The sequence below is a fragment of the Venturia canescens genome, chromosome 9 (genome assembly GCF_019457755.1).
Source record: "Venturia canescens isolate UGA chromosome 9, ASM1945775v1, whole genome shotgun sequence".
Lineage (NCBI taxonomy): Eukaryota > Metazoa > Arthropoda > Insecta > Hymenoptera > Ichneumonidae > Venturia > Venturia canescens.
Window position 1 is genome coordinate 8943843 of NC_057429.1, and position 22691 is coordinate 8966533.

Sequence of the window (22691 nt, forward strand, 5' to 3'; positions counted from 1 at the left end):
GTATATAAAAACTTTCCTTCGGTCATTTTTGACTAGGTGAATTTTTCATATCATAATTGTAAATTCGTTGCTGGAGTCTTGGATATTTTAATAACTGTCTCCTTTGAGTACGCGATTTAAAAATTAATTTATCAAATCAACTGGAACCTGTGATGGTCATCCCTTTTTTTTGGTTCTCTTCTCGCTCTGTGACTGAAAGAATCGAGTTAAAATAACATTTTGAAAAATATAAACGAATATCTTTATCATTTAATCATAACAAATTGCTTATAAAGTGTAGTCTAATATTTCGTAATACGTTTGGCATTTCCGCTATGATCTCCAACAGCATATGTCCTCATGAGGATCAGAAACAATTACAAATAATTCCAACAATTTCGAATTATAAAACAATAGAGTATCAGAAACATCTTTTGGTATAATATTTATACGCTGACACAGCTTGTGATAAATCTGATTATTGTCACACGTTTGGAATGTCATCCGAGGAGTACTTTTCTAATCATTGCTCCACTAACAACTTCTTCATCACCTTCTCTAGTTTCAATGCACTTGCTGCTGCACAAATATTGCAGCAAGGGTAATCGATATTTGCCACAAAAGTCAACAAATTTAACATGTTCCACTCTGTTATCGAAGAAAACTCCTGGAATAAAAGAAAAGAACCTGACAATTCATTCAAAAGCAAATGTTAAATATGAAAATATAGGAATACATACAGAATATAGATACAGAAAAATTTGTTTAATATTTTCAAAATAAAATGGAATATTTGAAAAACTTACAATCCGTCTGAATTTAATTCTTGTTTTCTTGCACAAGATAAATGCTTACCTTTACATTTAGGATTGACGCAGTGATGACTGCTGTCCAAGTAATCAATGAGATTTCTTGGTAATTCAAACTCATTGTAATTAATGTTGGTTGTTTTGATAATTCTAGCAGCAACTTCAAGTAATGAAGGAGGATTGTGAGTCATATCAGAAACGAATCTGACGACAAGAGGATTATCCCTGAGTGATAACTCTGTCAAATTTTTCAGAGTTATTATCTCAGTCGGTAGTGTTTTGAGGCGATTCTTATGAAGCAAGAGAGATTTTAGATTCTTCAGATTGGCTATCGATCCTGGCAAGCTTTCCAACATGTTATCGCACAGGACAAGGGCCTGCAAACTGGTCAATTTTCCTAGTGTCGACGGGACTTCTGTCAAACAGTTTCCACCCATTCCCAATACTTGAAGCCTGGTGAACATAAATTGATATTTATCTTCGATCCTCTTCCAAATATAAATTGTGTCCAAAATGTAAATCATATAATGAACAAAATCAATTACAAGATTATTGTAGGAACTTTTTTTTACATTCTCAAATCAATGTTCATATGGAGTAATGCTTAAGCATTCCATTACAAGGTTTACTTCATGAGAAATTTATCCAACAGTATCGCACCTTTGAGTGAAAAAGAATATCAAAATATCACTAACAACCAATAATAATAATAAAATGTTAGATTTAAATTCATCTCTACAGTTGTGAGGCATGTTCACAAACTTTAATAATATTTTTTTACATTTAATTCATTCTCTAAAATAATTATTGAAATAAAATTCCATGTATGAAATATAATCGATAATTAATAATAGTTGAAAATTAAACGATGGCTAATCCCTAGAATTTTCAGAAATTTTAACGAATTTTCGTACAAATATTTCTACTTTATTAATGAAAATACAAACGTAAAGATAAGATCAGAATATATCATTGGAAATAATAATGTCAAATTCAATTGAAATAGTCGAAAAAAAATAGTTTAATTGAATTTCTACATAATTGCAGATTCGGGAACACTTACTTCTGGAGTTTCCACAGATCCTTGTCAATGTCCGTGATACGATTACCTCCAAGATAAAGATATTTGAGAGCAACAAGATCCAAAACTTGTGTCGGGAATTCGGTGAGTCTATTACCACTGAGATTGAGTTCACGAAGGCCGGGAAGATTTTCGAGACTTTTGGGAAGAGAAGCGTTGGTGAGACCATTGTGTTTAGCAATAAGACAAGTGAGTGGACAATCGCCAAGAAAATCGGGTAATCTCGTAAGATTGCAGTTGGAAAGATCGAGAGTATTGAGATTCGTAAATTTAGCGATAGTCTGTGGTATACAATTGATGCGATTATGATTTAGTAAAATAGTCTCGACGTTTTCCGGGTCTTTTGCAGCGAGAATATGTTCGCTAAGTAAAACAGGATCGAGCATGAGGTAAGACAGATCGAAAGTCTTTGAACTGGAATCCGAATCACTCGAGTCTGAAGTGTAATTTTCCATTGCAAATCTACGATGTAGAGAAAATACAATTAGTCGATTGTTAAAATCGGAAAATGAATTCAAATTGTTATATAAATATATATATTTTTTTTTAATTTTTACATAAATGCATTTTTCCTAATCGATTTTCATTTTGTAATACTTGTAAATTGATGAGCAGATGATGAAAAAAATATCACGAGATCAACGATAAAATCAATATGGAAGCCTCAGTAAAAACTTACTCGCACTTCGAGCTCCGAGATAATTATTGACGAACGAATTCCTCTAATAACTCGGTCGAGCACACTTTTTTCAAGATCGAATATATAAAAAAAGGAGCAATAAAAACACGGAATTATCGACTTTCTCTACACATTCTTGGAACGAACGGCGTCGTCACCAAGTTGTATATCTTCGAAATACAAAAGCAGCATTATTGAACGTACAAACATTGATAGAACTCGGGCGAAAACTGAAGACTCATCTCTACTTGTTTTTATCAGTTTCTTTATAAGCTCATTTTATCAGCTATTATCATCAGGGTTTCTCTCTCTTTCCCTCCGTTATTACCCGCAGGGCCGCATTTTCTCTATTGGTTCTCGGAGCTCGGAGTCCATAACGTGCTTTCTTGGCTGTGTGTGCCAAAACTGCCAGACAGCAAATTTTGTTGCTGTCGATATGAATGAGTTGGAAAAAGAGTCGTACGTTTTTTCTATGCAATTTTTGCCATAATGTTCTCAAGAATAAGAAATTGACGGGACTTTGAAAACGATTATGTTTTTAAAAAGCGGATCCGTTTTTGATTTCTTTTTTAAATTCCGCGATAGGGGATCTGTCGTCTGCTCGATACGTTACTTTGCAACACGAAGTTAGCTTTATGCACGTGCATCAGGATGATATATATGACACCCATGACACCGAACACCGAACACAATCACGTTCGTTATACGCCGACCATGCCGACCAATCAGAACGTGCTCCGCAAACATTGTTCGAAATAAAAAATAACATACAGCTACGTCTACAAAAAGCGTTAACAATTCTCGACATTTTCGTATGCTTTTTGTTATCCAACTTATAATCAACCTTCATTATTCGGACTAATGTTGTGAAATACTCTTCCCCTGCTGTCGGAAAACTAGTAACATAATTCAACAAGGTCTCGTGAAAAGTGAGGTTAGAGAGGTGAAACCAGTAAAATGTTATTGTTGGCTTTGTCGTGAATGTTTTTTACAATTGGAATGTTTTTCTGAGATACTTGTTTATTCGTAGGTATTTTCTTCATCGCTATCTCTTAACACGTGTTCGACGATTTTTTCTTTTTTTTTTCAAATAGCATCGTTTTATAAACATGTGACTCCATATTACACTTGGAAATGAATTCTCTAATCGCCGTAATAACATTGCGATAATTTTTTTCAAATTTTAGTCCATTTTAATAAACCTGGAGGAATTGTGAATAATAATTTTTATTCAGCCAATTGCCAGAGTTCATAGAAAACATATTTTTTATTCAAAATTACATGAAAAGCGGAAGTATCCCTAACTATTTCCACTACTTCTGAAACAAGTTTATTTTTTATCAACATTTTCTCACTATAGTAAACCCACAAATATTCGTGATTTAAAAGACTGTGAGACCTTGATCAATTTTATTCCATTGACAAAATTATGGTATTCATTTAGCTGATTTTTGCATAGTCTTAGTTTAATGATGGTTGAATGAAAAAAAAATGTTTTGAATTCAAAGCCTTGTTTGAATTATAAAAATTGCTGGGTAATTGTGAAACCAGCTGTCTTTCATTGAAATGAAAAATACAGCAAAACGGAAATATCAATCTAGCTCTTTCCGCATTAAATTATATTCATGCAAATTCTTTTACAGATTTTGTTGCAATGGCACTATTGAGGAGGTTCAGAGTCTGTGCTCAAATTACCAGACTTTTTGCAACAGAAGTTCACAGTTTGCCTCTGGATCCTGATAATTTTTTTAAAACTAGTGGAAGAACCCTGCCTATGTCAGTATTGAAACAGAATAATTTCATCATCAACAAACTATTGGTTGAGAAGAAAGTGTTGGAGGAGAGTGACTTTTTAGCAGCTCGCGAAGATCTTTTAGCATCTAAAAACTTCTATGTGACAGAAGCCAATGTCGACATGTTATTGGTGAAGTTGTGTACCACCGAAAAGAGAGTGGACCTGGGAATGGCTTATCTTGAATATTTATGGAAGGTGCGCTCTGATATGAACCTCGCAGCCATGTCTTACTATTTTAAATTGTGTTACATGCGAGATAAAATTGAATTCATGGAAAACGAGATGGAATATATTTTGAAATTTTATGATGAGATTAGATTTAAATATCCAGTGTTGGATGCGAGCACTGCTGAATATTGTATCCTTGGCATCTCAAAAACTCATCGATGGAAAGAAGCTCTCGAACTCTGTGAAATGATCAAATTGTCTTGCAGTCCCAGGACTCAATCTTTTTCGGCAATTATCTCAGCCGCTTTTAGAAATAATGAACCTGAAATTGCCTGGACATATCTCGAGGATGCTTTCAGTCGAATACATCCCGAACATCACGTTTTCATAGCTCATACAGAATATTGCAAAAGAAACTTTAAAGGAGAAGAATTGGAGAAAGAACTTGAGAAAATGTTCTTGATTTGGTCTAAATACGACTATCGACCTTTTGTGGATATCGTTCAGGCTTATGAAGAAATTTTTAAAACCCTAGGATGGATCATCGAGCGAACTTCCATCAGAAATGTGTACGATTTTCATGTTTTGATACTTCTCCGAAAATTTTGACAAAAAGTCATGAAATAATCAAGAAAAATATTTTGATTTTATCTAAATGTCGAATACTACCCTTAAAACATTTTTCAGCTTCTTAATTCAATGCTAATTTCTTGTTTCAGAGGAATATGTCGAAGCTGTGATCACAAATTGTCGAAATGTAAGATTTCGAATGAAGAGTTTTCTAAATTGGCGGAGCTCGTATGGGAGCGCGTTATAATAAGCGGTGACATTTATAAAAAGTCAACACCGAAAGAATTGAATTATTTTCTTCAATTCGTTGAAAAAAATAAGCCTTGGGATATTGTAATCGATGGTTTGAACGTATCCTATTTATCCAAAGAGGTGCGAAAATCTTCGGGGCACTTGGTAATTAAAAAAAACTTATTTGACCATCATAAAAGTAAAGAACAGTAAGAGAATGCCAATATTAAGAATGGTCTTTATTTCTTCAGGTAACAGCTGCCGTGAACTTATGCGCTAAAGAAATGAACAAAAAAGTGTTGCTTTTCGGAAGAAATCATATGAAAAAATGGGCAAATATGGATTTGTCCTACATACAACACCACGCCGACATTTTTTTTACTACAAACAGGTCAGTAAAAATAAATTATGTTTCCAAAAGCTTTACGATTGGTTTAAGGGGCCCACAGAGTGTCACAGCCGAAAAAAGGCTGATTTTTTGGAAATTTTTTTAAAGAAAATTATTCACTATACCATAAATGATGAATTTACAGTAAAATTTTCAAATGCAAAAATTTAATTTTGAGCGAGTCATCGACTATATCCCAGATCACAAAAAAAGTCCTCCACTACTGCAGCGATTGCGGTCTTCCCCATGGCTAAAATTAAAAAAAAAACGAAAAGATTATGAAAAAAAATTGAAATTCACGACTCTTGAGCTGGTATTATTGATTGAAAAAAATGCATTTTTCAAAAAAAAAAAATTTTATTTTGTAATTTTGAGATTTCGAAGCATGTTTTCAGCTGAAAAATAAAATTTCGCAGATTTTCAATAGGAAAAAATGATCTAAATTTTCGGGAGGGGGGGGGGGGGGGCGTTCCACTTTGCCCTGCTCTCTCTTATTCAAGAAAGAAAGTGCATTTTATGGTTGCATAACGTTTCATGACTTTTTTAGAGTTTTTCTATGATGATTTTCCTCAAAATAGGAAAAAACATAGAAAAGTCGTTTGAGGGACCGCTAAATATTTTTTATATCTCAAATTTAAGGAAAGTCACTTTTTTTACATGTATTAACAACCCTCCACGGCTGACGAAAAAAAAAAATTCAATTTTTTTTTAAGCACCCTAATGTATATTATTTAATATTTTCAATTTTTAATCATTGCACTTGGAATTTCAAATTTTTATTAGATACGCGGGAACCTCCTTAAGTTATCTTTATTTTTGTCAAGTTCTTTTTTTTATTTGCAAGATTTTGTGAAGTTGAGTGACACAGCTTAACTTTTTCATTCTCTCATTTCACATTTTTTTAACCATAGAAAAGTCTCTTGCACTTTGAAAATAATTAAATTAACAATTCAATTGAACCAATTGAAATTGAAATTCTTCAATTTCTACAAGCAATAATAGCACTACTTCCATGAATGCATAATCATCTTGAACTTGTGTTTTCGGTTACTTGTAGATCAGCCGACGATCCATATTTGCTGTATGCAACTTTGTGCTCCGGACCGTCAACAATGTTCGTTTCGAGAGACTTGATGAGACAGCATGTGGCTCGCCTGGAAGATCCTGACATGGGAAGCATTTTCAAAAAATGGCAAATGACACATCAACTACGTCCGGTCGCTATAACGTCGAAACAAGGAAATGTCGACTTGAAGATAGAATATCCTCCTAAGTATTCACCGTTTATCCAAAATGACGAAAATGGCTGGCACATCCCATTTACGTTCGAACCTTCTCTCAAACCTGCGGTCGATTACGAACCACCTAAATCATGGTTCTGCTTTAGGAAAACAATCAACACTGTGAAGTCAACAGATTTATCGTTGCCTTAGTAATTGTTAATAAATATTTTTTGATCGTTGAACTTTAAGTCACTTTTATTCGAATCCTATTCAGTTGCTTTATCATGGAAAGATCGACGTTAGTTTAGTTCGGGTGAACGTTTCTACAATTACGAAAATATTTTCTAATGACGAATAAAAAATTCAAAAATATATATTTCCGTATCAATTTTTTCTCCTGGAATCAATTTTGAGAATAATTTATGAAGTTAGAATCACAAAAGAAATGCAATATTCAAGAATGTGGTAATCAAACTTCGTTCTTTCCAGACAGTAAAAAGTTGACAGATTTTTTTATTCACAACGTATAAGTAAACTATAGTTTTTCTTTTAATTGGTGGAGGAAACAACGAATTATGCAGATTCACATTCACACGAGTGCCGGACCGATTTGCAGCACGGATTCAATAAAATTCATTTTTTTTCCACTGGCTTTCATTGTTTCGAAACATTCGAATCATAAATTTGCTTCTACCGGTTCTCGGGCAGGAAATAAAATCGAGCACTTTGTGTTCCCGCGAGCTGTATTAAAATAATTATTCACCTCATTCGTGAAAATAGGTTCGATCACGTATCTCGAACAATTATTATCGAAGTGTCGAGCTTCCTGTCGTGCAGCACACAAAATTCGAGGATTCTGGCACTTTTGATTGGACCTGAACAATTAGTCGGAATAGTGCCCGACAGCTTCTGACAATATAAAGATGAGTAGCGAATAGAATTTGCAAGCATTGTCTGTCACAGGATAAAAACGACCACACGACGCAGCAACACATCAAATATTGTCGAAGAGATTTTCTTTTATTCAACAAGCAGTCCATCATGAAGTCTATTGTTATTTTTATGGGTTTCTTTTTGGCCCTGGTGCTGGTGAGTACTGAAATTTTTAGAAAAAATTATCTTTTTTATGTTATCGGTGCAAAAAATGTTCAAGAATTAATGTACTCTCAATGATTTTCCTATTTCACCGGTATGCTTGTCAAATTTTTTCTCATGACATTGATTGCTCTATAAATATTTATCAGAAAATACATATTGTGAGAGGAATATTTTCTTATTCAAAAAAAATTTACATTCGAATACTTTCGGGATCATAATTCAGATCATCATCAACTTAATTTAGAAAAGACTGCTCATCGCCCCAACAATTTGCCTTGATTTTTCGAATCCTGTACAATTACGTTTTGTTATTATAAGCCATTTTTCAAATACTAATAGGCAGAGGAAGTGTGTCCCTTTGGAAAAGCGGTAAGCCAGTACTTTGAGGCATGCGCTACAGAACTTAAAACTCCGGAAGGTAAGCCAACGAGCAATAAAAAATGTAATAATATATTTAAGTTCATGTAATCGGAGATCACTTTTTGTTTTTTAATAGACGTCATCGAGCTCGTGAAAAAATGCGAGGGCCAGGAAAAAGAAGAGGTCCAGTGTTTCTGGGCTTGTTTGATCAAGAAAGCCGATGTGGTGAGTTAGGAATAATCTAATGAATAAATAAAACAAACAAGTTGATTTGTGCATATGGAAAAAAGTAAAAAAGTAATTGGGTATATTTCCAGATGCAAGATGCTAAGATACAGTTCGATAAATTAGAAGAAGTCATGAAAAAAGATACGGGAGCAGATCTCAAGAGGATCGAGGAAATTGTTGAAGGATTTAAAAGCTGCAAAGACGAAGGTAGAAATATAATTATAATCAGATGTACATGACCTGAAATTGTATATCAATCACATTGATTTTTTTTCTTTTGTCATTGCAGCGGAGATCAGTGACAACACCTGTAATGTTGCAGGCAAATATTTAATGTGTTTGTCACCCAAACTGTTCCCGAAGCCATGAATTTTCACATCCAAATGCGAAATTCGATACCCGAAAGATGAAGAACTGGACAAGTTTACAAATAAATTCAACAATTATAATTATAACAGCACCTGATCAATAAAATTACGTTGACGCAAAAAATTGAATATTTCACGCAAATATAACTTTCAATATTGCATTTACGAAAAACTCTGGTGTCAACTATAGATCGTTCGAAAAGAATTCCGAATTCGTAACGGTTAATTCAACGACAGATGTTTCATTTTGTTCAGAAAATATCAGAGTAGAATTCGAAGGTGGAAGATAGGCAATGATAATTTTCACGCGTTTATGGAAGAAAGATGTTCAGAGCAGAGTTATTTCGGAATAACGAGATGAGTCGCTGAATATATACTAGTTGATGCTCAGTCAAGGCTAATCTTTGATTCAATGGATTCCGGTTCAGTATCATTCAAATCCAACGAAAACAATCAGTATAAATATTTTTATTTCGAGAGAGATATACATAAAGGAGTATTTTATTATTTTGTTTGATGGATCAGTGTGCCTATGATGACGGCACGATGGTCGTGTGGTCATTTCTCCTCCTGTCTCGCTCGCTCTTTGTTTACGCTATTATCGGTAACAACGACCGAGCGCGTGCGAATGTTTCATGCGGGATATAGGATAAAAAAGCCGCGAGGTGTCGCGAAGAGCACAGTCGCGGAAGGGATACCGGCGTAAGCGCGATCACCGCGCATTCCACACTCTTACCTCTCGTCCCTTCGTCGCGAGCAACAGGTGACGCGTACAGGCCTATAGTCGTGCTCGAATGTGTTTCGCGTGCGCGCGCGCTGGTGTTTTTGTTTTGTTTTATTTTATTTTTTTATTTTTCGCTATTCAAATTGCATGTGTTTTTAGTTCGAGTGCCAACTCAAATCGAAGAGCGTTCAAAAACAGTGACATCCCTGCGGATCGGACAATATTTCAGTGTGTGTGCGTGTGTGTGTGTTCCAGTTTGCATACAACCAAAAGTTCAGTTCTCGATACTTTTGCTTTCAGTTTGGTGTGAAGAAGACAAGAAAAAACTACGGAACACTTTGTCAACAGTGTTCAGACTCTTTCGAGCAGCTTCTGGATAGTCAGTTATTCTCGGGAATCGTAAATTCCGTGTACATCCATTATTCAAGGTACGGATTAATATTTCTATGATAAAAACCCATGAATTTTAATTCGGTTGATTCCTTTTCGTTTTTCTCATTCGAGAAACAATAATTACGTGGCGCTCGGCAAACATCGGGCTTTTTCGATGAGCTCCCAGAGATTTAAAAAATACCATCAAATAGCTTTTCACCTGTCATGCGCAATTCGGTTTATTTGCCTCGTGCGCCTTCAACACAGCGCTATATAGCTATACCTATATGCACTTGCAAATATATTAGTCGTGCAGTCATGGCGTTTGTGTTATATTATTAGCTTGTGCATATTAAGCCCGCATTGGAATCTCCTCAGATCAGTGAACCATCGAAGGTCGAAGACTGCAAGAGCATGTATATTTATATATACATTTCATGTACATATACACGCGTCTTTCCATTCACTGATTATGCTTTCCGTTACTTTTGCCAACAGAATCCACAATCGTATGCCAAAAGTATTCCCTTCACATGTGTCGAATAACACTCACATTAAACGGAGAATAGAAAGTTGATAATCGTGAAGAAATTGAATGAGATTTTTATTGACACGGTGGCATATATTTTAAAACAGTACATACGATTTAGCAGCAATGTTCTTTTATTTGTATATATCGCTACAGATCGATTTTTCACTCGAGTTACCGGATGTTTTGATTACATCGTAAAGAAAGTATTTCAATCGATTATTAATTTCAAGATTTTTGATAGAAGTTTGCATGCTTAGAATAAGATGAAACTGAGATTACAAAAAAAAAACGTTAGAAAAACATCGAATGAAGTGGAGGGAAATTGGTTACTCATTAATCAAAATACATAGAATTACATGGGTCTAGTCAAAAGTACTGACCACTTTTTTTTGTGTTCCGGTGTTATTTTAGTTTTTTAATCGATCGAATAGAGAGAGAACTCTTACTTTAGACCCGTAATGCAAAATAATGGGGAACTCAAAATAATCGTTCAACCAACTATTACAATATTTTTTTTCGAGCATTAAAAAATATGTGTAACAATGTTCGTAGGCTAAAGAAGAGAAAAATCAATGTAAATGGGTTTGTGACGGTGCATTACGAAGAGCGCATTGTGAGAGCGTCCCAGGTTTGTATCTAATCCCTTGCTCCGAGTCTCGAGCGCATTTCTATTACAAAATACAATCCGTTAGTGAGAGGCTAAGAGGTGTTTTTGTCCCGACTCTTTCTTTCGTGGGACTGTGCACCGCATTATGGGAGAGAGGACACAGCAACCTGACTCTCGTAGAGACACCGCGATCTACATGAATGAGTAAGCGGAAAAAAATGGAATCTCTGGAAAGTCTCTCTCGTCAGCAATCTCACGATCGAAAGAAGAGACGCATCCTCCTTTAATCCGTATATAAAATATGTGAATATAGATGTGTGCACAGATTCTTGAAACTTGCACACATGAGCCACATTTGAGGAAAAATTTTTTATTCGAATTTATTGAATAATTTTGGTCACGGCGGACGCGTTATTGAGCGTCCAGGGAGCGGGGAACGCGGTGCTGCGTCACGCGCACCCGATAGAAGGGCTCACGCGCCATCATCGTTGCGGGATAGCCCCGCCCGCTTTTTCTCGTGAGCGCGCCTGATTGGATGTCGCGAATGGCTCCGTATCTCACAAACAATGGGCCAGAGATGAAAATTCTAGGGGACTTTTCGTTCTAGAATCACGTGAACTACAAATTGTACGAGTTTTGAGCATGAAATTCGAATGGCCGTTTATTGAGTTAGCAGGGATGTTGATCGAAAGTTTTCTTTTGCATCATCGTGAGTTTTGAGGTTACATTGGACGAAAGATGAGTTATCTTGATCAAACTTCGATTTGATTCCACTGACCGCTCATATGAATGAGCAACTATCGGGGTAAGTGAAAACCAAAACTTTTAAGGATGTATAAGCACTAGGCTCCATTTCAGATGGCACTCTAATTTTTTTGTATGTTATAGTCTGAGCTTAAAACACGACGCTGAAGTTTGCAACGTTGGAGTTCAACGAAATGAACGAAAAAAATATTTATAATTCATTATTTTTTTATTTCACGAATTATTGATGGGGCTTGAAAAATGATGAATTGGAAATTCGGCAGGGAACAAAATTGGAGATTTACTGGAATTATTTGAGAGTTTTTTTAGATCATTTCGTTGGACTCCAACGTTGGAAACTTCAGCGTCATCTTAAAACTTAATCTCTGTGAAATTTCAAGGTCTTTTAACGACTCTTTAATCGAAATATTTTTAGTCAAAAGACCACAATTTTACATGTCATATATAGCCACAATGACTGCGAAGCCTGTATAACTCAAAATTTGATGTATTTTTATATCAGATATTAGTCAGAAATAATGTCTATTATATGCATTGAACCCTGAGGATTTTAACGGTTCGTTAAAAAAAAAAATGGGTCATCAACGTTGTGGAATACAACGTTATGAAATGTAAACATTTGTACAATGCTCTATGGAATTTTTTAGTCGTTATGGTAAGCTCTAACCTCAGCTGTCAACTGACTACGTTTCATGTTGTCAGACATAAACTTTTCACACTGCACTACCGAGTCGTGTTAAGGTGATGAACCAGTCGGTATATGCAGATCGAAATTTCGAAAGTTGAATTCTGCCGCATCGTTCAACCGATTGTGTTGAAATTTGAACTGTGAATACAGTATTGTGCCACAATTGGGCTGACATGAGGGTTTTTTGAAATTTTGATTTTTTTTTGCATTTCGTATTACCATCTGAGTAATTGTAGAGTAACTCAGTAAATATCCATCGAAGCACACATTTTGAGCTGTATTGCATCCAAATCGATCATGAAATGAAGGAGAATGAACCTTTCAAAAATTTATTGAAAAAAATTATTGACATTAGTTTATCGAAATGTGCGCGAACATCAGTTTCTGAAAAGACAAACGAAGAAGCATAAGAGAAAGTGACGTTTAGTATACGTCATGGATTTGACAGAAAGTCTTCTTATGCAGTGCAGTGCTGTGGAAAAAGTGTAGTGCTGAAGAATAAAGGACAAAATATACAGAAAAACGTGCTCGATGTCGAAAGGTACATCGGTGGACACGTCGAAGCCCTGGACTCGCTGCGAACGTGTGGATATTGAAATTTCGGAGAAGATAGAGCGAAAGGGAGCAAAAATAACGAGAAAAAAACAGCGAACAAAGATGCGAAATTTTTAATAATTCTGGTAAATTTTTTTTTTTTTTTCAATTTGACTGTTTATCTAAGTTTATCGCTTATTCAAGCGAGAACCCAACGGTCTTCACTGCTGGAAAGTTCAGTTCTCATTGAACAACCCATCGACGAAAATCGTTGGAGATATTTGGAAAGAACTAACCTTCTCCCGGATGAACAATATAAATTGTTTATCGAATTCTACCGCTTTTTCGAGCGAGAACCCGGCAGTCTTCACTGCTGGAGAGTTCATTCCCATTGAACTAACCAACGATGAAAATTGTTGGAGATTTACGGAACGAAAATCGAGGAAAGTGAAAAAACTTTTTCATTCGTAATTTCTGAAGGAATGAATTTAAAGAAAAATCTACGAGGCGAATTCGTAGAGAATAAGTTGAGGAACAAAATGACACTTGGTGCAATAAAATCGGTTATAAAAAATACAGATGATTCTTTGAATCATACCCATGAAAATGTGTCATCATGGAAATGTGCATGTATCAGTTGATGATTTTGCAAAACTATCACTTTTAATTATTTCTCACGTTAATAAAATATGCTTGAATGCATATATCCACTAACAACAAGTTTATCGGTACGTTGAACTTAGTCTAAAAGAGTTTTGAAAATTTAGCACTCATTTGACTAGCATGCAGTACAGGAGTTACCTTAACATGCGCGGAAAAGTGAACATAAGGCGAATGATATTTTGCGGAGGGGGGAGTGAGAAAAAGCAAAGAAACTCGTTTAGTCAACAAGAAAACTCCGAAGGCACGGAGTTTCGTGTGGGTGTCCGGCATAAAAATTGGTCGTGTGCCCACGCGAGTTTACGTATTTGGCGCGTACGCGAAAGATCCGTTGTCGACGTTCGCACTCGACTCTGTCGACGTAGACGACGGTCGGATGCATACATATGTGTACTCGCTTCGAGACCCGTGTGATTCCTCCCCGTACCTTAAGCGCCCTTTTCTTCCTCTTTTCCTTCATCCTGCTCTCTTATTCCTTTCTTAATACACTATTCTCGGATCGCTCTCGCCCAACAACAAAACAAGCCGATATCCGTTATATCTGACACGAGTAGATAGTCTTAGGCGTATAGAGTGCACACGATTCTCGATTATTCATGAATGAATGGATCAACGAGCCTCAGACCTCTCGCCTTCTTCCTTCGTGCCAAGCAACGTACAAGGTGAAATAAACAAGCGTCGAACGCGAAGTTCGCATCGTTTAAACGCAACCAAGTTCTGTTCAATTGTTTCCTTCTAATACTACTTTTTATCTCACTTTTATTATGATTTTTTTCGCTTTTCATTATTTTTCATTTCAACTATTCATTTGTTTTCTTGTTTCATCATTATTTTTCTGGTATGAAATAAAAAAACGGAATTCCGTTGCAGCCCGTCTATGTTGTAGACTTTTGTTAGATGAGTTCAGAATATTAGAGATAATGTCAACGCATATTCGTGATTCACACTTCAAATATACCCCGAGAGAATTCCATTTATAAGAGAATTATACATACAAAAAATCGATTGGATTTGATCAATTTCGTTAAATATATTGCGAGGTTGACGAGAAAATCGAATGCTATTTTGAAGAAAACTTGAATAGGAATCGACAGAATACCCGGTACATGGTTTCATTGAAAACACGGAGATAACGAGGTCGAAAATTCTAGAGGGCAGTACTAGGAATATAGTATCTCGGGGACAGTATGTATACGTAGCATTAATTCAGCATCAATTCGAAGAGCGGTAATAAGAATTGTTTTATCCACCATAGTAAAAAGACCAATACCCATACTTTTTATTCAAAAGAGTCAAAGAGTGGTTTTCTCTATAGACATAGTAAAAAATGTTTTCAGTCACTTCAAATGTTTATATTATAAAGTATGCTCGGGCAACCCTGAAAAAAAAACTATATGTATGATAAAAGGTCACAAGTATTCGGTGTATATTTGTTTATTTATCATAGAATTTACTATGCTGACGGTCAAAAATTGTGATTTACGAATACATTTCCATTTATTAGTAAGTGCTAGTCCTGACACGATGAATAACACTCGAAAAACGAAACATAGTTCTCACGTGCATCACTTTTTACTATCCATATAAAGCTGATTAGAATTGAAGGGACGAAAAATTGCAATTTCAAAAAATACTACGCTGTTTGTAATGGGTACCTAAATATTTTTTAAATTCTTGAAAAACAATATATTCCTCACTATACAAAACGAATCCTTTTTCTCCGTGAACAAAGCAACAGCTATATTTCTAATTTATTGAGTTTTTTATGTTTTTAAATCTTTTAAAGATTTGTGCGTTTTCTCCTAAACCACAAAGCTCCATGTGCAAGTGACGAAAAACGCATTTTTCGTCACTTGCACATCGATTTATTAGAGTGAAAATTTGAAGAAAGACTTTCCAGCCTTTCGAAGTCGGAAATAATCGTAAATTTCATCGGCCTGACGTTCGAAACAACAAATGAACGAATTTACCGTTTGGCACTTTGCGAAGTGTATCACGCTGCTCGTACGAATTAACCATGCGAAGATAAAGAAGTTGTAATTGAACGAAGAAGAAACTATTATCGGGAGCATGCATCGAAACGACGAGTCATTTGAAAACTCGTTCGACCAGTCAACAACGTAAATCATAAAATGTTTCAATCTGCGAACACGGATGATTTTTTCATGCTTTCGAAGCCTTTTACCAGTGATACATTGAGTCCCCCGACGTCCATTTTACGCTCTAATCTCTTAGCACATAATCCTAATAACAATAATAATGAAGTCTTATAAAATTTATATGAAATGCTGACAAACGAAAGGACCCGAAACTCTTGAGTTTGCAAACTCAAACGTACCGGTTACGGCCTTTTGTTTGTTGTTTGTCGATGCATGAAGCAGTATGTGGCGAATAAACTCAACGAAATCGCTCCCCAGCTCAGTCCGGAATTAATATCGTGGATTATTGATATCAATAACGATCTCGAACGGAGTTTTTTTTCGATTTATAAGCTACTGTATCTCGATTAAGTCAGCCGATAATTTAATGCACCTTCCGATTCATATTCACGTGGATATATTTCTCCATCGTATCCCTTTCACGTGAAATCACACCGGAAATTCTCTCTGTTATTTATTTTCTTTTGTTTTTCTTTCCTTTTCGAACTTCCGCTTTTCACGCCGGATGCAGAAATCGTTCCAAAATCGATGATGTCTTGCCGATTTATTGATCATTTTTTTTAACCTTTAGTAGTGTGACGTTATATACATTGGGTGTGTAATCCATCCCACTCACTTCGGAGGACAATAAATAGTTAAAAAACTAAAAAATAAAAATACCACAACGTTTTTTCAACCCTTGAAAAATGACCAGGACGATTTTATTCTATTCGTACAATTTTTAATATAAAAAAAATGTCGAAAATAAAATGCAGAAAAAATGACTTTTTTTTACAAAAAATGATGAAGAAATCGTAATTTTCAATTTAAAAAAACCGAATAGTTTTTTAAGCCTGAAATATCATATTTTCAGGTGGAAATGGTTAAATTTGCACCTGTTTCAAAAAGTATATTTATTTTAACATCTGAAGTGTGGTTTTCTTCAGAAAAAATGGTACGCAGTTTTTTTCGTATTGAATCATATATTATTACATAAATATTGTTGAAAATGTTTTCAAAATATTATCAAATTACAAAAAATAAAAAACAAGTCTTCCATAAACTCGTGAATTTTTTTATTCCCTCGCAAAACTGCAATCGACGCAGATGTAAACGCCGTGTATATCGCACATCGCACGGTCGCAGCTCATACACTGCAACATAGTTTTTTTTGTCCCTCTTTCGCGGATATAACACGGAAGTTGTTCATCTACCTCCTCGATCAATTTTTCTCGGATAGTCCTCGATCTTGGATTATATGCCATCTTGTAATTTTATAATTCAATAAGTAATTTTGAAAAAAAAAATTCCCGACTTAAGAAAAACTTTTTTTTACCTACTGTAGTAGATAAAAAAGTATAGAAAAAGTATAGCAAAAAAAAATTTTTCAATGTCCTCCGAAACTTTTTTTACAGTTTAGTCACACGGGGTTGTAGACACCATAAATTCTTACAATGTACAAATAATAACGATGAGGCTCTCTACTAGAAGGTTCAAACTCCCAACAGAGGGTGCCATCAGTCCCATTTCCTCAAAATTTGTTGTGTTTCTTCAAATTGAAAACAGACATGGAGCGCATATCATCGTCAATAGCACACATTGTTGAAAATATGTGTTTGTCACACTGTACATTAACAAGCGTGTTGCTTTATACATGGATAAGACGAACAAAAAGTAAAATGAAATATTGAAAATTATGTTTCAGCTAGAAGATCACTTTTCATTTCGTCCCGTGTAGAAATCCTTTTAGGGCCTTGACTAGACCCCGATTATTTTTCCCTTATACTTTGAAGGGCCTAATGAGGAAGCCCGAAGAGGACCCTAGTAGGTCAGTCACACTTGGTCAACGAGGGCCCGACCGGGCTAAAAGATCGGGGCCTTTACAGGAAGCCTTATTAAGGAGGGTGGCTACGTTCGTCAAATTGATAAGAAATTGATCAAATTTGGTGATAATGTTCTTCAACATCAAGTGCGAAGACACAATTTTTTTCAAAATTTTCTTCTGCTTAGTTATCGAGTAATTACGGATTAAAGCAGATTTCTTATGCCCGGAATGTATACCTATATATATGGAAACGCTATGCTTATACACTTGAACTTTAGTGATCAATTACTCGATAACTGTACAGAAGAAAAATCTTAAAAAATTTGTATTGTCAAATTTGGCCCTAAAGAATATGTTCACCAAATTTTATTAAATTCTTATCATTTTGAAATTTTTAATGTATTTAACATGGTTTAGCATGGCAACATTGTATCGTCGGTAGCCACCCTCCTTAAAGCCCCAGCAAAAAATATACATTAATAAAAATATTTTTTATGATTGGAATTGCACCATTAATGGTAGTTGTTCATTTTAATTCAGTATTTGCTTTGCTGTCGATATTAAATTGTCCGGAAAAATTTTCTCGCCTACACCAGGATTCGATTCGACCAACCTATCGAACTTTCGCTAACGCGCTCGTACGCTACCCACTACACCACCATCTAGTTGGAAATTTTTGGTTAAAAAATGTAACATATGTTGCAGATAGGTTCTGTATACATTATGCAGCATATTTAATGAATCTATAAATGACAGAGTTCTCACATAAAGACAGAAATAGTAATAGTAAACTTGAATACCAGCTACCAATAGTTTTCCAAGCGGATCTATATGTATATAGTTATTATGAGTCGGCGATATCTTGAACTCCATGTATGTTGGACAAATAGAAAATATCGCTACAAATTACAAATTTTGAAATATGGCTACTCAAGTGTTATATGTTTTGAATTTCACAGCCCCGATAATGCCCGTCTGGATCGTTTATAATTTTTCATAATGACGCTGAAGTTTCCAACGTTGGAGTCCAACGAAATGATCGAAAAAAACTCTCCAATAATTCCAGTAATTCTCCTATTTTGTTCTCTGCCAAATTTGCGATTCGTAGTTTTTCAAGCTGCACCAACGATTCGTGAAATAAAAAATTGGTGAATTACAAACGTTTTTTTCGTTCATTTCGTTGGACTCCAACGTTGGAAACTTCAGCGTCGTTTTTTCATACTGTGTCTGGGTAAAAAGACCAACTCGCCTTGTTATACTCCGATCAGGGCCTAGTTCGGCTGTGTTGAGGAAATCCCTAGGAGGAAATCCACATTTCAACTCGTCAAAGTCTTTCATCAAAATTGAAATTTCATGTATGTTTCACAAATCAAAGAAACCGTTCCAAGCTATAAATTTTGAAATATGAGTATTGAAGTATTATATATTATCACTACCAATACCTACTAATTCACTACCAATCACTACCAATTCATAATTTTCCATATTAAAACCCTTTCTGAATGAACAAACTGGCCTTGTTAGATCCCGACCAGGGCCTAGCCTGGTTGTGTCGTAGAAATCCTTAGTAGGGAATCCACATTCAAACCCGCATAGGCCCCGATTATTTTTAGGGCGCCTTAATAATTTTCTACACGGAGTTAATACAATTTAATCGGAAAAGAAATTCTTACTTAACGCAGGGATTCGAACTAATTTGATTATCTTTCAACCGGTTCCGGCGCGCGTATGATACCGATTTCACCGGATTCGTCTGCATATTTTAAGTTCAAAAGAGCGTATATGGAGAATCAAAATTCGTTGTATAAGATACGAAATCTTCCTTGAGCCATTCACCACCACCCAGAGATGATCTTTCCATTGATCTTTAAATAAATGTAGAAAAGAAGGAGGACAGAGAGAGAGAGAGAGAGAGATAGTAGTTAATATTATGGAAGGAAGAGGAAAATACGACGTCTGAAAATACGAAAACTGCGCGCTATCATAAAGCGATAAAGAGGCTGTAATAAAAGTAAGTGCCCATCTTGGTTGTATTGCTCTCGAGACCAGCACGACGACATTTTCGCGGTTCATGTTTGTGTACGCGTTAAAGATAGAATTGCGAGCTTCACTCGGTCCTCGCAAAATCAACAGCCCTGTTTTTATCCACATACAAATAGATACACTTGTTTCAGTCTACAACTGCGATTTCTCTTGATCAGCATTATAGAAAATTGGATTAACGGATCATTAAAGAATCATTCGAGGGGGATTTTGAAATCGTTTTTTCACTTTCTGGGGCCGAATTTTCTTCGGACATTTCGTTCACTCAGGTGTCAAATTGAAATATAGTTTTTTCTCAAGCAAACTAAACATTTTCAATTCACTCTGCTCAACAAAATTGCTTAACGATTATTGCATCCATATTTTGAGTTTATAGTTAATTTTTCAGTAATAAAATTCGATCATTCGTAAGATTTTTATCGCCTGAAAATGATGGAAATTTGAAATTCTCATAAAAAACAAAAGTATTTTATGAGATCATTTTATACATCAAAGAAATTAGTCGTTTCATGGACGAGTTTTATTCGCTCACTTATTCTCCGAGCGTTCGGATTTTAATTTCGTTTCTGGCGATTGTTAGCTCATACGAGAATAGAATGAAGTGCTTCGCGTTCTCGCGCGTAAAATATAATTGCACACGTAATTCCTTGGAAATTGATTCCATCGCCTATTTCGATAGAGACGCAGCAGTGTCTTGACGCTAATTATATTAAAGTGTTGCATTTCCTGTTGCGCAGCACACGAAGGTCGAGGATTCTGCAATTTTTGTTTAAACTAGAAAAGGAAAATTATCCAGAAAAGTGAGCGTCTGTTTCTGACGGTATAAATATGAGAAGCGAGCAGAATTTTCAAACAGTGTCCGACGCGCGCAATAAAAACAACCACGACGCCGCGATACATCAGATATTGTGATTGAGTTTCGTTTTTATTCGGCAAGTTCTTAATCATGAAGACCTTCGTAATCGTCACGGCTTTGTTTCTCGGCCTCGCCCTGGTATGTCGAAAATGTACAATATTATGAAGTACAATTTTCAAATTTGCATCTTATCTTGTAAAAAATTTAATTTTTTAATAAAATCTCCGTGATTTGTGACGCTGAAGTTTGCAACGTTGGAGTCCAACGAAATCATCTAAAAAAGCTCTCCAATAATTCCAGTAATTCTCCAATTTCGTTGCCTGCCGAATTTGCGATTCCTAGTTTTTCAACCTACACCGAAGCTTCGTCAAATGAAAAATTGGCGAATTACAAATGTGTTTTTCGTTAATTTCGTTGGACTCGAACGTTACAACCTTCAGCGTCGTAGTGATTTCGCTAATCCACGTTTATGGTTTTCGACAATATGCCTGCTTTTTGCGAGCATAAACTGTTGTTCGACCATATGCCAGAAAATACCTAATAAATCTTTGAAAAAAATTTTTATTCCAAGTTCCTAAAATTATTTCACGATTCATTTTATTTAGAAAATGCAAGAAAAACGCAGTAAAGTTTCATGTGTAAACTCTTGTGTCAGTGCAATATCACTCGATTTTGTGTTATTTGCAATTTCACTTTCGCTATTGAGCCCGATTTTAATTGTTTCATATTAGGCGGAGGAAGACAAACGAGGTCCACTCGGTGTTGTCTTAAACGCATATGGTGATGCTTGCGCTGAAGAGCTCAAAACTTCGGAAGGTACGATTACGAGCAAGAGAACATTTACGATTCTACGATTCATTAGATCCCTTCAATTAAGTACTTTTCTTGTGTGAAATAGAATCTCTCAGTCTCATCAAAAAGCTCGAGGGCGCAGAAAAGGAAGACGTTCAATGTTACTGGGCTTGTGTATTTCAGAAAGCTAATTTGGTGAGTTGGACATAACGCAATCCTATTTTGTGCGTAAAATTGAAAAAAAAAAAAAATAAAAACATGAATTCATGCGTCACGTTCAACGAAACGCGAATTCTGGGGGTGAAAAGTGTAAAAATAATTGAACGATTCTAGATGAAAGATGCCAAGATACAGTTTGAGGCCATGGAAGAAGCAATGAAAAAGGTTGAAGGGGCAGATCACAAAATGGCCGAAAAAGTTATTGAAATATTCAAAAGCTGCAAAGACGAAGGTACAAAATTTGTTACGTTAAAAGCTTCTAGAAGTCGATATCTTCATTGATTTTTTATTGTCATTGTAGCCGAGGTCAACGACAACCCCTGCAACGTAATAGGCAATTACGGAAAGTGCGTGTTGCCCAAATTGCATGCAGAACGATAAACTTTTACGTGTGAATTGCGGTGGTCTGGAGGTCAGAGATCAGAAACTGGCAATTTTACAACTTTAGTTTTTATAACCACCACGTCTACCACCATCACTAAAAGGCAATTACAGCACATTGAATATTGTAAAAAAATAATTTTCGTTTTCATTATAACATCCAGAAAGCACTGGAAAAAAAAGTTTTCTACCGTAAAAGTTACTTTCCCTTGGACTATTTTCGCCATAAAATCTTCGAATTTTGAGTGCTTTAATGCACGGAATAAAGGAATCTTTGACAATGTAAGCATATTTTTTTCCATTGTTAAGAATTAAGACGATTTTTCATTAATATTTAGAAAAATCATTCCCACAGCTCCTGACAATAAATCGGTGCCACGTTAGCAATGAAAATAAATGATTTGCATTTGGAAAATTCGATGATTTTTCCGATTCCTATAAAAAAAATCATTTCCATTTCAACGGTCTGAATAATAACAACGATTCTTTAATAAATATTATTCTCATGAGTTTTGAATTAAAGTTTTTTTTTCTATTCAAACGGAGGCAATATTTCAAGATATTTCCATTTGAATTCG

General features: G+C 35.3%; 5 protein-coding genes across 11 annotated transcripts in view; 4 read left to right on the forward strand and 1 right to left on the reverse strand.

Moving 5' to 3' along the window:
* Positions 1-229: 229 nt before the first annotated feature.
* On the reverse strand, positions 230-2952 carry LOC122416002 (leucine-rich repeat-containing protein 58). The gene is made up of 4 exons (XM_043428654.1): positions 2549-2952; positions 1852-2331; positions 835-1241; positions 230-646 (listed from the first exon to the last, which is right to left on the reverse strand). Exons 2-4 carry the CDS (start codon positions 2322-2324, stop codon positions 480-482), a joined length of 1047 nt encoding a protein of 348 aa, XP_043284589.1. The 5' UTR covers positions 2325-2331; positions 2549-2952; the 3' UTR covers positions 230-479.
* A 281-nt stretch (positions 2953-3233) lies between these two features.
* Positions 3234-7165, forward strand: mldr (mitochondrial ribonuclease P catalytic subunit). 6 transcript variants are annotated; one of them, XM_043428644.1, is made up of 5 exons: positions 3234-3574; positions 4192-5080; positions 5231-5477; positions 5564-5703; positions 6758-7165. In XM_043428644.1, exons 2-5 carry the CDS (start codon positions 4203-4205, stop codon positions 7131-7133), a joined length of 1641 nt encoding a protein of 546 aa, XP_043284579.1. In that variant the 5' UTR covers positions 3234-3574; positions 4192-4202; the 3' UTR covers positions 7134-7165. The 6 variants fall into 6 exon arrangements, with proteins under 6 accessions (XP_043284579.1, XP_043284580.1, XP_043284578.1 ...); XM_043428645.1 differs by having other exon boundaries at positions 3234-3491; XM_043428643.1 differs by having other exon boundaries at positions 3234-3482.
* Positions 7166-7518: 353 nt separating this feature from the next.
* LOC122416006 (uncharacterized) lies at positions 7519-9106 on the forward strand. The gene is made up of 5 exons (XM_043428658.1): positions 7519-8012; positions 8361-8439; positions 8518-8606; positions 8699-8816; positions 8899-9106. Exons 1-5 carry the CDS (start codon positions 7965-7967, stop codon positions 8976-8978), a joined length of 414 nt encoding a protein of 137 aa, XP_043284593.1. The 5' UTR covers positions 7519-7964; the 3' UTR covers positions 8979-9106.
* Positions 9107-9690: 584 nt separating this feature from the next.
* Positions 9691-22691, forward strand: part of spri (sprint) — a 163902-nt gene continuing 150901 nt past the window's right edge. The window contains exon 1 of one of the 2 annotated variants that reach the window (XM_043428631.1): positions 9691-10129. The gene's annotated coding sequence lies outside the window, so the exon portion shown is untranslated. The remainder of the gene's footprint in view (positions 10130-22691) is intronic. The other variant, XM_043428632.1, reaches the window with a different exon arrangement.
* Positions 20705-22399, forward strand: LOC122416005 (uncharacterized). Its single transcript, XM_043428657.1, has 5 exons — positions 20705-20859; positions 21453-21537; positions 21620-21708; positions 21847-21964; positions 22034-22399. Exons 1-5 carry the CDS (start codon positions 20812-20814, stop codon positions 22111-22113), a joined length of 420 nt encoding a protein of 139 aa, XP_043284592.1. The 5' UTR covers positions 20705-20811; the 3' UTR covers positions 22114-22399.

What these genes read in the sequence shown, in the direction of transcription:
- LOC122416002 (XM_043428654.1), bottom strand. Translation starts at nt 2,324, where the DNA reads ATGGAAAATTACACTTCAGACTCGAGTGATTCGGATTCCAGTTCAAAG. An exon ending in GATCTGTGGAAACTCCAGAA is followed by an intron (nt 1,242 to 1,851) that starts GTAAGTGTTCCC and finishes TATGTTCACCAG; the next exon opens with GCTTCAAGTATTGGGAATGG. An exon ending in CGTCAATCCTAAATGTAAAG is followed by an intron (nt 647 to 834) that starts GTAAGCATTTAT and finishes CTTTTATTCCAG; the next exon opens with GAGTTTTCTTCGATAACAGA.
- mldr (XM_043428644.1), top strand. Translation starts at nt 4,203, where the DNA reads ATGGCACTATTGAGGAGGTTCAGAGTCTGTGCTCAAATTACCAGACTT. An exon ending in GAAAATCTTCGGGGCACTTG is followed by an intron (nt 5,478 to 5,563) that starts GTAATTAAAAAA and finishes TTATTTCTTCAG; the next exon opens with GTAACAGCTGCCGTGAACTT. An exon ending in ATTTTTTTTACTACAAACAG is followed by an intron (nt 5,704 to 6,757) that starts GTCAGTAAAAAT and finishes GGTTACTTGTAG; the next exon opens with ATCAGCCGACGATCCATATT.
- LOC122416006 (XM_043428658.1), top strand. Translation starts at nt 7,965, where the DNA reads ATGAAGTCTATTGTTATTTTTATGGGTTTCTTTTTGGCCCTGGTGCTG. An exon ending in TCTTTTTGGCCCTGGTGCTG is followed by an intron (nt 8,013 to 8,360) that starts GTGAGTACTGAA and finishes AAATACTAATAG; the next exon opens with GCAGAGGAAGTGTGTCCCTT. An exon ending in TGATCAAGAAAGCCGATGTG is followed by an intron (nt 8,607 to 8,698) that starts GTGAGTTAGGAA and finishes GTATATTTCCAG; the next exon opens with ATGCAAGATGCTAAGATACA.
- LOC122416005 (XM_043428657.1), top strand. Translation starts at nt 20,812, where the DNA reads ATGAAGACCTTCGTAATCGTCACGGCTTTGTTTCTCGGCCTCGCCCTG. An exon ending in TGTTTCTCGGCCTCGCCCTG is followed by an intron (nt 20,860 to 21,452) that starts GTATGTCGAAAA and finishes GTTTCATATTAG; the next exon opens with GCGGAGGAAGACAAACGAGG. An exon ending in CAAAAGCTGCAAAGACGAAG is followed by an intron (nt 21,965 to 22,033) that starts GTACAAAATTTG and finishes TTGTCATTGTAG; the next exon opens with CCGAGGTCAACGACAACCCC.